The sequence below is a fragment of the Bidens hawaiensis genome, unplaced genomic scaffold, assembly GCF_021521415.1.
Source record: "Bidens hawaiensis isolate Kalapana, Puna unplaced genomic scaffold, B.hawaiensis_p1.1 tig00022011_1, whole genome shotgun sequence".
Taxonomy (NCBI): domain Eukaryota; kingdom Viridiplantae; phylum Streptophyta; class Magnoliopsida; order Asterales; family Asteraceae; genus Bidens; species Bidens hawaiensis.
In genome coordinates, this window is record NW_027493415.1 from 274,211 (window position 1) to 291,302 (window position 17,092).

General features: G+C 42.8%; 1 protein-coding gene across 1 annotated transcript; it reads left to right on the forward strand.

Annotated features, from left to right (window-relative positions):
* The first annotated feature begins 13,282 nt into the window (after window positions 1-13,282).
* Window positions 13,283-15,688, forward strand: LOC143564508 (aldo-keto reductase family 4 member C10-like). The gene is made up of 3 exons (XM_077051765.1): window positions 13,283-13,929; window positions 14,879-15,157; window positions 15,254-15,688. The coding sequence occupies exons 1-3, from the start codon at window positions 13,363-13,365 to the stop codon at window positions 15,515-15,517; spliced, it is 1,110 nt and encodes a 369-aa protein (XP_076907880.1). The 5' UTR covers window positions 13,283-13,362; the 3' UTR covers window positions 15,518-15,688.
* Window positions 15,689-17,092: the final 1,404 nt, after the last annotated feature.

Here is a 17,092-nt window from a genome sequence, read left to right on the forward strand (position 1 = left end):
ACTTGATTGGTTGTCTTTGTTTAACCGTATTGATTATTGGACTAAGATTAACTCTAATGGGTAAATGTATGAACGATATTTGAGAGTAATATGAGAGTGATGCTAGAAACACATAATTATGGTCGTACTATTGTTTCTAATGGCTGAGCATGTGACACTTGTCAATTTTGGGTTATTTTATACTTGTATTCTTAATGTAAACACGACCCGTTTTGTATCCCGAACCTTTCGATATTATCAAAATGATGAATTTTATGTTATATATTTGTTTTATAGTTGTTGGATCTAAAAAAACACCCTTTTCTGTTCTTAAAATGCCCCAAAAACGCTCAAAACGAACTCCAGGGACAAACTACCAAAATGGAGACTTAAAGGACCCATTTGTAGTTTGTGCTTTCTTGGGTCTATAACCAACCCATTTTCATGCAACACCCTTTATGAAAGACCCATTCAACTTACCCTATATATACACACCCATCTTCTTCATTTGTGCTTGCTCATTTCCTCATTTCTCTCTCAAATTCTTGAATTCTAAGGTTGTTCTTCATAAGTTAATCTTTCATTTTAACTAACTTCTCAATACTTAAAGCTTGATGTTACAACATATATATAATATACGCTCCTTGTTTACCTTCGGTCTTTCATTTCTCCGGTCTCAGCCAGTTGAAATGTCGGGCTTGTAAGGCAAGGTTACATGGAGAACTTTGTAGTCCTTGTTTATATATTTAACAAATCTAACCATATAACATGTTATACTTGCTTAATTTCTGCATATTTCAGTTTATTGTTCATATTTTTCAAGTTCCATGGTATTGGGTATGTGGTGACTAGCCTCGGTTTCATCCCGAGTTGAGAACCAAACCAAAAACCGAACTTTTGTTTTTAAAAGCTTTATTGTTAACTTTTTGAATGTAAAACTTGAGTATTATTATTTATAAGTTATTTTTACAAGTTCCATGGTAATTAGGTATGTGGTAACCATCCTCGGTCTTATTCCGAGTCAAGGACCGAACCAAAAAAACCGAACTAAACCGAGTTCACTCGCTTAAGACACACAAGTGTGTTTTTAGCCACCAAAACTTATATTCTTCTTCAAGATTATATTTTAAATCAATTTTAGTTAATTTCTAAACATACTTGGCATGTCGGTAACCAACTTGATCTTATAACAAGTTCGGACCGATAAAGTCGTATACTCGCTTAACGAATGTTAAGGTTCTTCATAATAGAACCACATACTTGGTTAAGTCTATTTAGATTTTTATGGAGTTATCTCATAACATTTATTATTTTGGGAAGTTAACTTTGAGCTTGGTCAATTATCAAGTCTCGAACCGACAAACCCGAACACTCGTTTAAACCTCGTTTTGGTATTCTTATAACCAAGGGTTTTGCAATATTGCATTTTAACCCACATTATTACTTAACATAGGTTGAGTAAAAAAAAAAGAAAAAAAAATGAATAGAATACCGAGACCCGGTTTTGAGTAAACTTATTTTACAAAACTCGTTTATTTAATTTCTCAAATATTTACATTTTAAATCTTAAACTTTATTTATTTACTTTATTTGTCATGTATTTTATTTTAAACCCTTCCAAGACTACCTACTAACACAAGACCCGTTTAATACAGGTCTTGCTCGTTAAACCGATCTCTCTGATTATTCACGACACTATCTTTCAAGTTACTTGTTAAGGTGGGTACTTTTTCATCCCCCATTTTCCATCTTTCGTTTTGGGGGTGGCATTGCATACTTATTTAAATTCAAATGATTTATACTTGAGTCTTAAACCACAACACTTATTGTATATGTTTACTTAAATAAATGCTCGATTTGGTTTTATATGCTTTACATGATTATGTGCAAATTCTTGAATGCTAAGGCGGGTAGCCTCTTGAATGTTAAGGCGAGTAGCCTCATCAAAGTATGATCATACGTTAATTCCGAGTATATATGGTATCCCCATATAGAAAGGTGTCGTCAATGTATTCTTATTGACGATTTCATTATTGTTGTTAATGTATTCTTATTGACGGTTCGTCAATGTATTCTTATTGACGGTTTTATTATCTAAATTGTTACTATTATTTATTGTTTTCATATACTAGTTGTGGATTTCATACTATATACTTATTGTCCAAAACTATGAAAATTTGTAAGTCCCCGCGGGGCGTCGCCGATCGATACGAGATCCGCACGAGGTCTAGGAGTGCGGAATCCTCCTAGACTCGTTTATTGGTGTAGAAGACGAAGAACACGATTACACACAAACACATACACGAACAAACACACGAACGGGATAAACACATCTGCAGATCTTTTATATAATAACCAGACACGTTACATACCAACATAAACAGAAACACGGCCGACCCGAGGTGAGCTCTACCTCGGGTCGTCCCACACGACTCTCCCTCTCTGTTTCTCTCTAGACAATTAAACTGATCACAAAACACTCTAATTTTCTGGATACTCCAAACCTAAACAAGACACACATATATATAGATAAACAACTTCACGGGCTTGGGCCTGTAGGCGAAGTTGTTACAACTTCGCCTAAGGCGAAGTTGTTCTAACTTCGCCTATGGCGAAGTTGTCATAACTTCGTACATCGTTTCCGCTGATCAGAATTGCATAGCGACGGTCACAAAATGCACCAACAGACTCCCCTTTGACCGTTGCTCTCAATTCTAACAAACATAAAAGATCATCTGTTACAAAACATGCACCAACAGATTCCCTCTTAACTGATGATCTTCTGTTTGCCCTTCAACCAGCCGTGCCTGAAACTGTCTTGTAGCTTCCCAAATCTACCAATCACCCAGCGTCTTCCATATCAGATCTCCCCTTCAGTGTAAGCTTCTCCGACTATATAGATTGAGGTCTTTGAAATGCATGCATCCCCGTGCCTAATTGATCATCTCAACCAATCACGTGAGTCCTTCTGACTTCACAACACGTGAAGTTGGGCTCCCTCCACAACTTCACCAACACGTCGGCATACGATAAGGTTTAATCTTCAACTACTCAACATCAAGTGATCAATTTCATCACAAAACCACCTTGACAGAATCTAACACACATGACCATTAATTAATCCGAAGCATCTTTAATCACCAGGGATAATGATCAAGAACATAAACACTTTAATTCCCGATTAAATCCAACTTGTTCCAGAATTTTCACTTTAATAAATAAGCATCACGTTTCAGGATCCAATTCTCGAACGCCTTGAAAATAACATAAATAATATGCTCTGACCGCAATCCAGTAATGACGAAAACCTTCAGTTCAATTTGACTTTCTTCAGTTGGTCAACCTCGAACAACAACAATTTCATTGCCCACAAACACCCAAATATGTGTCAATATCCAGTTTCAATCAATATCCCATTCACAAACTCAACTCCATATCCAGAGTTGACACGTATTTGTTCACACGTAAGACCAAGAGATAACAAGTTTCACTCGTTGACGGAACAACGTCTTCGGTCTCACAATAATCGTGTACACCTGGCCATACAGACGAAAACTCCAAAACACTCTTTTTTTTTTCTCGTTAACTTCGCCTAAAGTCAACTTCGCCTGTCCATAACTTCGTCTGGCTATAACTTCGCCTGGCGGCTAACTTCGCCTAAACCCTAAAATTTAAGCGACAACTTCGCCTGAACCCCATAACTTCGCCTGCGGCGGCTGTTCGGCCAGAAACGCATCAGAAACGTGCCAGAAACACCAAAACGCAGATCTCGAACCATAGCATAAGAGCCTAAGGCTCTGATACCACTTGTAAGTCCCCGCGGGGCGTCGCCGATCGATACGAGATCCGCACGAGGTCTAGGAGTGCGGAATCCTCCTAGACTCGTTTATTGGTGTAGAAGACGAAGAACACGATTACACACAAACACATACACGAACAAACACACGAACGGGATAAACACATCTGCAGATCTTTTATATAATAACCAGACACGTTACATACCAACATAAACAGAAACACGGCCGACCCGAGGTGAGCTCTACCTCGGGTCGTCCCACACGACTCTCCCTCTCTGTTTCTCTCTAGACAATTAAACTGATCACAAAACACTCTAATTTTCTGGATACTCCAAACCTAAACAAGACACACATATATATAGATAAACAACTTCACGGGCTTGGGCCTGTAGGCGAAGTTGTTACAACTTCGCCTAAACAAGACACACATATATATAGATAAACAACTTCACGGGCTTGGGCCTGTAGGCGAAGTTGTTACAACTTCGCCTAAGGCGAAGTTGTTCTAACTTCGCCTATGGCAGAAGTTGTTACAACTTCGCCTATGGCGAAGTTGTCCTAACTTCGTACATCGTTTCCGCTGATCAGAATTGCATAGCGACGGTCACAAAATGCACCAACAAAATTGCTCACCAACCTTAGTGTTGACAAACTCTATTTTATGCAATGTTACAGGTTTGATGTTAGCTTGATTGGATTACTTGAAGAAACTTATCATCTTGGCTTTAGGATATTAGAAAATGAAAGAACAAGTTATTTGTTTATCTATCTATTTGGCATTTTGTATGAACAATCGTTGTGTTATTTATATAATATGGATTTAAATGAGTTGTTTAAATATTGTAACTTTATAGTGTCGTTGTGCAATGAGCAATCAGGTTGCGCCTCGACGTTTCTGCCTTCATTGGTCGGGGTGTGACAGAGCACGAGAGAACTGTCCTTTTCCAACTGTTGTCTATTGTCCGATTATCTCTTTGACTCTAGTAAAAGTAGATGCTCCTCTAGTCTCTCTCGTAGCGGTGCTTTGATCATAGTGTTAGATGCTCTTTCTGGAGGGTAACCCATACAATCTTAAACCAACAATAAATGGAACCTCACTCTGTTAATTTATCCGAACTATGCTCATCTATCTCAGCAATCTTTTCATCAATTGAAGAAACACTAAGTGAACCCACAGGCAGATTATAGATAATCTGGGGGTTAAGTAATGTTTCCCACGAGGATGAGGTCCAGCAGAGAAGGTTGTTCTTCAGGGGACCTGCAAAACAGACACCGTAAGCTCGTCACTGAGAAGGGGGGGTTCCTCCTTGTGACCACCCTCCGGCGTGAGAATCAGACTAGATTGCTCTGAATATAAGTGTATATTAAGAGATTGCTAGATAAGATTGAGATATCAGATGATGTCCTTACCATTCCAAGGTGTTGGAGTATTTATAGCCGAAGGTAGGTTTCCAAGCAGGTACAGCCGGCTGAATAGTATTCCTGTTCTACCAACAGTGGACTACGCACAGGCCATGCTGGTTGGTGGATAGGTTACGGCCAACAGTAATAAGGTCGGCTGTATACTGTTCCTTTACTGCCGGCTACGCACTGTTCCACCAACTGTAGGCTGCGCACGTCCCATCGTAAGGGTTGGTGAGTAGGCAGCGGCTAATAGTGACAAACAGTACTAGAGGGTGCTCCTCCTCGTATTGTTGTTGGTGAGCTGTCACCCTGTGATTAGTTCATGGGCTGCTCTGGTCAAATTGTCTGTTCCGCCCATACCTTAGTAGGTATAGTACGAAAGACCTTCCAGAAGCATACGGACTGGCTCATTTAGGCGGGAGTGTTCCCGCCTTGCTCATTCCTTCATGTGACTACTGAAGTAACGAATGCCTTGTGCGTGTAGCCTTGCTGTTAGTGCGGGTAGCCTTCCCTGATGGCTTGTATCCGCAGCTGCGGGAACAGGCGGGGTACTTCACCATTGGGAGGCTTTCCCTGCGGGTACAGCTGGCGTACTGCGCGTAATGTTCTTTGAGCATGGTGGGTCCTGCTGGAGCAGTTGGTCATTGCGCAGACGTCCCTGTTCAAGGTGAGTCTTGCGGGTCCAACTGGGCTCTGCTGGGACCTACCTCTTCAAGTCCCCCCAGTCCAATGTTCTTCTCATGAATTATTAATAAGTGAGGTGAACTTTTGGACTTAGCAAGGGGTTTTGAAAAGGGTTTAGTTTTTCGGTTTTCCGTGGTGATTCATCCCGCGGTTTTCCTGATGTCACGCAGAAATTCCCGACTTTTCTGCTTGATCTTTGGGTGTGAAGCGGGTAGGTTTGTAACCTTCTCGCACGTCAGGAGCGTTGAGTCCCACTTGTGTGGATTCTCCATGGGGTCTTGGTAGTTTTCAACATAGTGATCAATTATGCTAAAACCACCAATTCCATCTTGGAGTTTCAAACAATATAGTTCTCGACGTTCCCGTCGTGCGGGGATGTTATTCACGTTTCCGCAAGCATGGCCCAGAAGATCCATCTTGGTTTGAATTCCCTGCAGAGTGCTAAGTACGTGAAGGGTTTTGCCTTGACACTGTACCCGCACTCGTCTTACGGTTACTTTACTTCCAAGGTATTCCTGGCGTCAATTCCCTGCGGGTGCTAAGTATGTGAAGGGTTTTGCCTTGACACTGTACCCGCATCCGTCTGACGGTTACTTGGTTGCCAAGTTATTCTTGGCTTCAATTCCCTGCGGGTGCTAGGTATGTGAAGGGTTTTGCCTTAACACTGTACCCGCATCCGTCTTACGGTTACTTGGTTGCCAAGGTAAGGGGTATTTTCCCGCTTACTTTTGAATCTTTTTGAATTTTGAATTTTGAAATTCGAAGAGTTGGTGAAAGGATAAGAACAGTCCAAACCTCTGAAACGTCGTGCGACGGTTTCTTCTGACTGTGTCAGGACGTGCAGGAAGTTATGGTGACGTGACAGTACATGGTCATTCCAGACGCTTTTTCAGGCGCGTGGGCGCGATTTTTCGGGCGCGTGGCCGCGAAATTAATGGTATGCGTCCTGTCAACAGCTGTTGCCAGCTTGCTTTTTGCCACGTGTCATAGTTTCATTGCACCTTCGTTTTCTCTCTCTTCCGCATTAATTTCATCGCATTAATTGCGATTAGTATATAAAGGGGGAGAGGGTTCTTTGTAATCCACACTTTCACTCTTCTCTTCATCTTCTTTGCGATTTCCGGCGAATACTAACCTTTTCAGGCAAGCATTCTCCCGAAATCGTTTTCTTCTTCTTTTACAAGATGTCTCGTGATCTCGAATCTACGGCTGATGATAAGAGTACTGCTGGCGAGTGCCAGTGTGCTCTGCCTGGCGACCTGTATCGGTACGTCGTCAGGAAGTTCATGCTCGAGTCTCTCGAGCCTGAGTTTCCTGAACCCCACCAGACGGTGTACGATGCCCCCAGAGGCAAGGTCGGGGTTTATGCTGCATTCTTTGTCTATGGGAATCTTAGGTTCCCATTGACAAAGTTTGTTTACCGTGTCCTTGAGAGGCACGGTGTTCATTTGACCGAGTTGCACCCCATGGCGATCGCTAAGATTCGCCACTTTGAGTGGGTGTGCCGGATACTGGGCATTGAGCCCTATGTTGACCGCCTGATGACCTTCTACACTTGGAGGTGCATCCAGGGGTGGTACACGTTGACAACCCGGATTAAGGGTTTAAAGATCTGCGCGACCGAGCGCAGTCTTCGCTCGTGGAAGCGGGAGTTCTTTTTCATATCCGCTCGCGCCATCCCCATTGCCATGAAATTCAAGAACGGGCAAGCATTTCCCAGCCTTCACGCCTCCAGCTACCAGGAGGCGGAATGGTTTGCGAAGATATCTCGGGTCCAATCTCCGGTTTACCGGTTTGCGGAGTCCGGGATGGTGATGCTGGGGATGAGCCGGGTGTGGAAGGAGGCTGATGCGCGCAAGATTCCGATCGTCCTCGAATACGGTTCGAACTCTGTTCCTTACGGTATGCCTTTTTCCCTTTTGTTGATTTTGAATTTCTTCTAACTTCTTTCCTGTTTATTTCAGAGGGGAACGACTTGCAGTCGCTCCTGAACCCGCGGGAGGCTGACGGTCCCGCACGGATGGGTACTCGCGCTCTAGATGAGAACGAGTTGCCCATCCTAGAACAAACGGCGGATCGGTTCGTGGAGGTCTATCCGCTAGGCCATGAGATCCTTAGCGCCCGTCGGCCAGGTAAGGCGCTCTTCGACCCTCGACCCCTCAATGTTGAAACCTCTGCTGGAATTCCTCTAATCGTATGTTCTGATGAGGAATCCGCAGATGGTCCTCCGTTGGTGCGGAAGAAGAAGGCTGCCGGCGGGAAGGGGAAGGAGAAGGTGGCCTCCACAGCCGATCCAGCGCCTCGGTCTGACTCGGAGACCGAGAGTGAAGAGGTGGCGGGGAATCCCGGTGGTGACAAGATCACCATTCCGGAGGCTGTGACAACTGTCACCGAAGAGCCCAGGATAACAACGGTGACCGGCGTGAAGAGGCCTGCTCCATCGGGTTCATCCCCGCCCGTCCGTACTTTCAGGCTCAAGAAGACCCGTAAGTACAAATTTCCTTTAGCTTTAATCTTCATAGCTTAATATCATTTAACACTTTTCTTTGTGCAGGCGTGGATGTTGACGCATTCCAGGGTGGAGCGCAGAGGAGTACCTCCCCGCCAATGATGGTAGGCCCTGTCAGCCTACCTGAGGCGACGACCCAGGCGGCTGCGCCTGCGCCTGCTTCCACTGGTTCAGTTGTTCACTCCGTTGAGCCGACTGTTCCAGTTGTGATGACGTCACCGCCGGCTGTGAGTGCTATTTTTACAGCATCTTTCACCGACCGGCGGTAACTTTTGCTGCGGATTCCGCGGTGGCGACCGCGGCGGCTGCTACCATGCCCCCGCCATCGGCCACGACGACCGATCCATCAGGTACGCATGGGGCTTCTCGCCAATCTCTGCCACCTTCCCATCTGCCTGACCTCTTGGATGGATTTCCGTTGGGTTCAGGTGATGGGTTCGGCGGCTATCGGCCTGTAATTGACCCTACAGGTGCGTAGGGTTCTTTTGGCCCATTTATATATATTTTTTCTTTATCATCTTTTCCTAACTGCTTTATGTTTTTTGCAGTGTCGGATTCCAATGAAGTGTATGTTCCACGATGGAACATTCGCCGAGGAACAACCCTTCGCACCCCTGTGGAGTGCGTGGAGTGGGCTCGTCACGCTGCTCCTAGTGGTGCGTTGGAGGAAGCCATGGCTAGCTACCAGGAGGGTAGGCTAAGCAATGAGCTTCGGGTTCTCCTAGCCCGGATGCAGCCGCGCGTCGAGCTGCTTTGTCGTGAAAACGACAAGTTAAAAGCAGCTCGCCTTCAGGAAGTAGCTCAGGCGCGGGCTGTCCGGGAGGAGAATAGGAGGCTTTCCGCCGCGGCGGCGGAGAAGGAGAAGGCGTTCAAGGCCCTTGAAGTCGAGGTTCAGGCCCGTCTCGAGGCTCGCTCCAAGGCTGCCCAAGCTGTTAATGAACAGCTTCGGCTGGCTAAGGAGACTGCTAGGAACGCGACTGAAAGGGCCACCAAGGCTGAAGCTGTTGTCGAGCCTCTACGCGTGGAGAATGAAGAGCTTAAAGCCAAATTAGAGGCTCTCCAGCAGGCTCATGATGCTTTGGCGATGGAGGACGCGAAGAAGCTTCAAGAGATCCTGGACCAGAGGGGCGTGCTTGACCACACTGAGCGGAAGCTAAAGGGCGTCGAAGAGGCTGCTGCAAAGGAAGTGTTGCTTGCCAACCTTAATAAAAGTGAAGCCTAACGCGCCTGTACCCAAGCTCAAGCCGCCCTCCAAGAAGCTCTGGTTGCCAAGGAATGGCTTCTTCGAGAAGCGTTGTCTCGGGTAAGTCTAGCTTCATGTCTTCACGCTTTTCTTTATAAATAGAAAAGGTTCTGATACTTGTATTTTTTCTTTGTAGGTTGTGCATCGGGTCTTCTCAGAGACGTCTTATGACGATGCTATGAGCGCAGCCCTCAACGCTTCTCATGAGGATGGGGAAAAGGCCGGCTTCCTGCTTGGTCTAGGGTTCGTTGAGAAAGGCATCCCGCCTTCCAACTTCCCTTTGTACGATGTGGATACCGAAGCTATTTACGACCAAGCAGTGAACCAGTATGCCGCCTTCTCGCATCCTGTGGTGGAGAAGGTGAACGAAGTCGCTGCTGCTGATGATGGGCTAGCTATTCTTAAAGCCTTCCTTGAACCACCACGCTCTACTGATGGAGCGGGTCCAAGTGGAAGTGGTCCTGAAGCTTGATTCTGAAGATCCCTTTCCACCATTAGCATAGATTTTTGCTTTTGTGTAGCTTTGTAATTTTTGAATTTGATGAAATAAAGATTGTGTTTGTTCTTTGCCTTGTTTATTTTACGCATGTTTTGATCTAACTTAGTAATTTCTTTAGTACTTAGATAAGTTAACTTTTTAACGTGGTAAATTATAAGTTTGTTTCGCTTCCTCTTTCATGATTGTGCGGGTATGACCGTCACTTACACTTAGTAGGATGGCTTAACTTTACTTATATCTGACCTGCGTGGAAGTTTTCCTCATCTTTTCTGAGGATAAGTTAACCTTTGAGCGTGGTAGATAATAGGTGTGAAGTTTTGCTTCCTCTTTCGTGATTGTGCGGGTAGGACCGTCACTTGCACTTAGTAGGATGGCTAAACTTTACCCATATCTGACCTGCGTGTAGGTTTTCCTCATCCTTTTTTGAAATTTCTAAGTGTTTAGGATAAGTTAACCTTTGAACGTGGTAGATAGGTTGAAGTTTTGCTTCCTTGCTCATGATTGTGCGGGTAAGACCGTCACTTGCACTTACAAGGATGGCTAAACTTTACTTACATCTGACCTGCGTGTAGGTTTTCCTTATTTTTAGCGTTGTGTTTATGCGGGTTTTGCCGCCTTCCACACGTAACGACTTACTTCTTCCCCCATTTATGCGGTGAATACCGGCACCAGTGTGGGAAGTTCATAAGTATAAAGGTAAGGCTATCAACACATTGTGAAAGGAGAATCATTTCCATTAGAAGTGGCTCTAGGCCTTTTCTTTACAAGTTTGGAATTGATCTACATATAACATTTGCGTAATTGAGCTCCGTTCCATGTTCTTGGGATGGGAGTGCCATCGAGCCTTTCGAGCCGGTATGCGCCCTTTCCCAGGACTTCTTTGATAATGTATGGCCCTTCCCAGACCGGGGCCAGCTTTCCTGGGCGTTCTTGGTTCGAAGCCTCGTTGTTACGCAGTATGTAGTCTCCTACATTGAAGTTGCAGAGTTTTACCCGCGTGTTGTAGTACTTTTGCATTTGTCGCTTGTAGTTCTCTTCACGCACTGCGGCTAAGTCTCTGCGTTCCTCGGTTAGCATAAGGTCCAACCGTCTTTCCGCATCATTGTCTTCTGGCTGAATCAAGACCCTTGGTGAGGGTAAACCAATTTCGACCGGGACCATGGCTTCAGTGCCATAAGTGAGACTGAACGGGGTTTCTCCCGTACTGGCCTTCTTCAGCGTTCTGTTTGCCCAAAGGACGTGCGGAAGCTCGTCCACCCAGCCGGATCTGTGTTCCAAGAGTCTTTTCTTTATGCCTTCGACGATGCTCTTATTTGCTCTTTCCACCTCACCATTACCTTGCGGGTGTGCCACTGAGGTAAATGTGTGGGTGATTTGAAGTTCTTTCAGCCACTGTTGTAGCTTCTTGTCAGCAAAGTTGGTGCCGTTATCGCTCACCAAATTCTGTGGAAGTCCAAAACGACAAATAATAAATTCCCAAATAAATTTTTTGATATGTTTCGCGGTTGTTTGGGCTAAAGGTTTTGCTTCTATCCACTTGGTGAAGTAGTCGATGGCTACCACTAGGAACTGAACATTTCCTGCTGCTGTAGGAAATGGGCCTGTCACATCGATGGCCCACTTCTGAAATGGCCATGAAGAAGTGACTGGAACAAGTTCATTCTTCGGGCGGTGCGTGTTGGGTGCGTAAAGCTGGCAAGACCTGCATTTTCTGATGTATGCCAGTGCATCCGTATGCATCCCCGGCCAAAAGTATCCCGCGTTGTTTAGCTTAGCTACAACAGCGCGGGGACCTGCGTGTACTCCACAGATGCCTTCGTGTACTTCCCTTAGGAGGTAGTCAGCATCTTGGTTGTCCACGCATCTTGGTACTCCACAGATGTTTAGCTTAGCTACAACAGCGCGGGGACCTGCGTGTACTCCACAGATGCCTTCTTTTCATCAATGGAAAAAAAAACAAGATACCCCTAAATGTAAGCATATTATTATCATCAACAAAAAATTCTTATCTTCATTGAATCCTAATAATACAAGTGCAACCTTTTACAAAATGTTATTACAATTGAAAGATGAACATGTATTAGCTTTAAAGTTCTTTATATTTGCTCAAAGTAGACCCAAGGAGGGTTTAGGATTACATATTTTCTCTCCTTATAACTTATAAGGTGTTTAGAAAACTTAAAGATTGTGAGTGTATAAGTCATAAGTTACAACTTATAACCTATATAAGTTATAAGGAGGTTTGGAATCCCCCCCCCCCCCCCCCCCCCCCCCCCGTCTTACTATTTTAGTCATGCTAGTCAAAGGATATTTTATTTTTGCTCACATTTTGTTATTTCTCATAGACATTATAGTAATGCTCATGGTGTAATTAACAATCTAGTTAATTCAAAGCCATGTATCTGTTAATATATTAAATTGATATTTTTCCTACCTAGCACACAACTAACTAATCAAATACACATGTTAGGCAGACACCACACCCTACGCCACTTTGTATGTCACATTACATGACTATATCATAGGAGCTGTATAATGTTGCTTGAGCCCATATGATTTAGTGATTTGGTCCACATACAAATCACACCCTAGTCCTACACCATCTTGCATGTTATTATCATATGAATTGTATCATGTTACATGAGCCTGTATGATTTGATTCTCATACAAACTATAAGACCATTTTCTTTCTATTATATGGTTCGTATGACTATCATATAACTCAATTAACCTGTTTCATCCATATGATATGATAAGATAGTGATATTTAGAAAGTGTTTGTTTAGCGAAGATCCTCCTCAAACTTAGTATTGTATTCACACGAGGGGAGATGTACCAAATTATTTAAAATCAAACCAAAAACAAAGGAATCTCCACGCCCATTTATCTTGACCCCTTTCTTGTTAATACAAATAATTTTTCTTATACGTGTGACATGATGCCAAATTCAAGGTGCATTTGGTTGACAATTCCACCTTCTTGGAAGGATCTGAATCTGATGACCGGTGGGCCCCACTTAGATGGCTTCTGGTGGTACTTCCTATGTCATTCATTTCAACTCTTTTCACTTTCTACATAACCCATTTTCCCACCGCATTTCATCAAACACTTGGTGTGCACACCTTCTTCTTTCTTGAATCAGTCAAAGTCTTCACCTTTATCTATGCCTGTTTACTCCAAATCTTGTATTTATTCGCATCTACCGTTCATGATCTCCAATACCCACATCAAATCTTGATCCATTACAATGAAAGGTAAATCCGGCCCATCAAGAACCCACTTCCGGTTAAACACCGGCGCCAAGATTCCGGCCATCGGCCTCGGAACATGGCACAGCGGCGGTGGGTTTTGTGTGGAAGCCGTCAAGACCGCCATCGAAGCCGGTTACCGGCACATAGACTGTGCACATCTGTACGGAAACGAAGCTGAAGTTGGTGAAGCATTGGCTCAAGCTTTTAATGGTTCATTAAAAAGAGAGGATTTGTTTTTGACATCAAAGTTGCATTGTACTATGAATTCGTTAAATAAGATTGAGAATCATGTTAGGGTTTCACTTAAGAACCTTGGGGTTGACTATTTGGATCTGTATTTGATGCACAGGCCCGAAAGTTCGGTTTTCGGTGACGCGACTGACCCGCCTGCGAATTCGGGTAGTGAGTATAGGAATATTTGGAGTAAGCTGAATACGACGTGGAAGTCGATGGAACGGTTGGTTGAGTTGGGCCTTGTTCGGGCGATCGGGTTGAGTAATTTTGATATACAGCAGATTAATGAAGTGCTTAAGTTTGCAAAAATCGTGCCTGCGGTAAATCAGGTTTGTGCTTTGTTCTTGTTCTTGTTTTATATTATAGTTAGGCCTGTAAACGAATCGAACGAACATGGATGGGCTACCGAACATGAACGCATAAACGTGTGGATTTTATTGTTCATATCTTAGTTCATTTGTTTATGCTATATGTGGATCATGTGGTCCCGTCGATGGTAATCACCCACAAACACAAATGATTTGAGGAATAAAAGTACTAAAAGAATGGTTGTATACTACTCATAACACAAAATTGTGAGAAAACTATAGTAGTAATAGATCCCCTTGAGACAGGGCTGGCTCAACGATTTTGGAGGCCTAAATCGGAAGGAGATTTTGTAGCCCTTTTATGACAATTGTTTTACAAAAACAAAAAAAGAGTGCTAATAAAAAAAGTGCTAATAATGAGTCTATATATAATGTTTATTTTTTTGTTTGGAGGCCTTAACTAAGTGTGGGCCTAAAGCGCTGTCTTCATTTCGCTAGCCCACGGGCCGCCCCTGCCTTGAGAAGTACCTATACACTCCTCTTAACAAATCTATACGTCAAGACCGTGTTAAGACACAACTAAGACTAAAGTAACTAGAAGTTTAGAAAATTGAAAATTCTAAGAAAACCCTGAAAGTCCAATAAACTTTATCCAACGTCTCCATGAATTCTTATTTCCGATCATGTTACTAGAGTTGTGCAGGTCTAGCATATCGTGCTTAATCCGCTCATCACATGTCAGTTTGGTTCTGCCTATGCTCGTCCCGTCCACTTCGTTGTTTCATGAACAAGTTTATTATAATAAATGGGAAAATTTAGTTGATGGTGGTATATTAATTAACGAACTTCCCACAACGTTCGGTTTGTTTATAAGCCTAACTATAATCATTATGCTTGTTTGATTTGTACATGTTTGTATTGCATCAAACACTGCATAAGTTTGCTAATACTTGAAGTGACTATTATGTAGGTGGAGTTGCATCCTTTTTGGAGACAAGATGAGCTTGTTAAATTTTGTCAATCGAAATCGATCCATGTATCTGCTCACACACCATTAGGTGTACCAACTTCAACTTCGACTTCTAGTTCTAATCTCACACTATATGATAATGGATCAAGTGAACAGCAGCAACATGAACCTGAAACACCACATTTGTCTTTTAGACGGTCAAGATCCGTGCACGCTCCTATGCTTAAGCTCTCGACCGTTGCAGATATAGCCGACAGACATAAAAAGACTCCCGAACAGGTACTTTTACAGTTTTACAACAACCTGTTTTATTATAATCGCCTTTAAAACTCAATACCAAACATTACCTTGATATATTGAGGTTTATTTATGTAGGTTATTTTGAGGTGGGGTCTACAGAGAGGAACAAGTGTGCTACCGTCGAGTGTGAATCCCGAGAGGATAAAGCAGAACTTTGATATCTTCAACTGGAGTTTGTCAGACGATGAGTACAGGCGGTTAAATCAGTTAGAACCGCAAGTATGTTTAAATGGAAACTGGCCTTTGGATGCTGGCATTTCTGAAAACGAGGGTTCTGTTTTGGGAAAGGGTCCACTTCAAGCCGTTCACGAAGTGGATGCGGATGACGACAACTTTTGATGCTTTTGTAATAAGACGGTATTATCGTGTTGTGTTCTTGTGTACGGTTAACTACTACGATAGAATATCTTTGCCTTCGTTAACATAAAGTCGGATTGCTGAATCTGTTTGTAGGATTAAAGTGTTTGTTTCAAGAACTTTGTGGTGTAATAGGGTGATGTGTGACTTATTATCTAATTATTATTATTATTATTATAAAGGTTTTCTAATTATCCTGAATGCTTTATTTTCAGCGAGATTCTGATTTAAGTTTTAGATTTTTTTTTTCTTTATTCTTTTTACAGGGTAACTCACACACCTTCTAACTTTATATCTAATTCTACATCCATTTTGGGAGGAACATACTATTATAAACTTGGATGCCACTAGGCTACAAATGGTTTGGTATTTAGGTTTTGGATGGAACTCACAAAAAACATGAGACAGATGTGAATAGTAGCCAGGTTAGACCTAACTCATAACGTGGTTTGGGAAGGGTGAGATAGGGACAAACCCATCAACCCGGCCCGGTAGCTGAGATACGACATAAACGCAAAAAACGCAGAGTTAAGAGGCCTAACCATTTCTTGGATTGAGTCACAAGTGAAGCCAAGTCAAACACCACTTTCCTATTATTTAGTGTGCGTGACTAGTGAGCCATGTATTTAGTCAAGGTTTGAAGATAAAAGAATATTTCTTCTTCCTTTTAAATCGTTTTGAGATTGACCATCTCGAATCCATTGTTAACATTGCACCGCTAAGGCTCCCGACTCAAAACTAAAAAAGAGCATCACAATCGAAATCGGGGATATTACCTAGACTTTTATCCCACTTACAATCTAAATTACCCAAAGTCTATTCTAATCAACGCTAGAGAGGCATAAACCGGGTAGTTTCAGGAACCGGTTTCGGGTATGGTCAACAAAAGTCAATACCGGGTCGAGTAAGAACCGGTTCCGGATATAGTCGGGTATTTGACCGGGCTTTCCGGGTTTTCCATGGTTACGGGTATGGTCAGGAACTGGTTTCGGGTACGGCTCCGGAGAGAAATCTAATACCAGGTCGGGTCCAGAACTGGGTATTTGGTGCACCTCTAGTAAAAGCTCGAATTGCATATCTATATAAAGATTAGTCTTAGGTCCCTTTAGCCGAGTTAACTTGATCCAAAATAGTAAAATATTTCTCAAGAGTCAAAACCCAACTAGGCCCACGTAGTTCCAAAAGAAAATCTAAAACACGGTCCAAACAAATCTAAAGGCCCAATTCCAATTACGCAAAATTTTCCAAAAAGTAAAAAAGGCCGAAGAGCTTTTTTGGTAAAAACAAACAAGCAACTCATTGTTTATTTTAGAGGATCAGTTTATTTGTCCTTTTTTCCTTTTTTGTTCAGTATTTTTAAATATTGTTTCTACTAGCTTTTAAATCCGTGAGATTTGTCAAATAATAAAAATAAATAAGGTTTGTTTTCATTTAACGTGCTTCTCAAAATACTTATAAATTAAGGTACTAAAGTTGCGTAGTTTGTCAAATTTCGGGTATGAAAACGACACCTAACTCAATAATGAATAAAATTCACACTATGTTATAACCCAATTG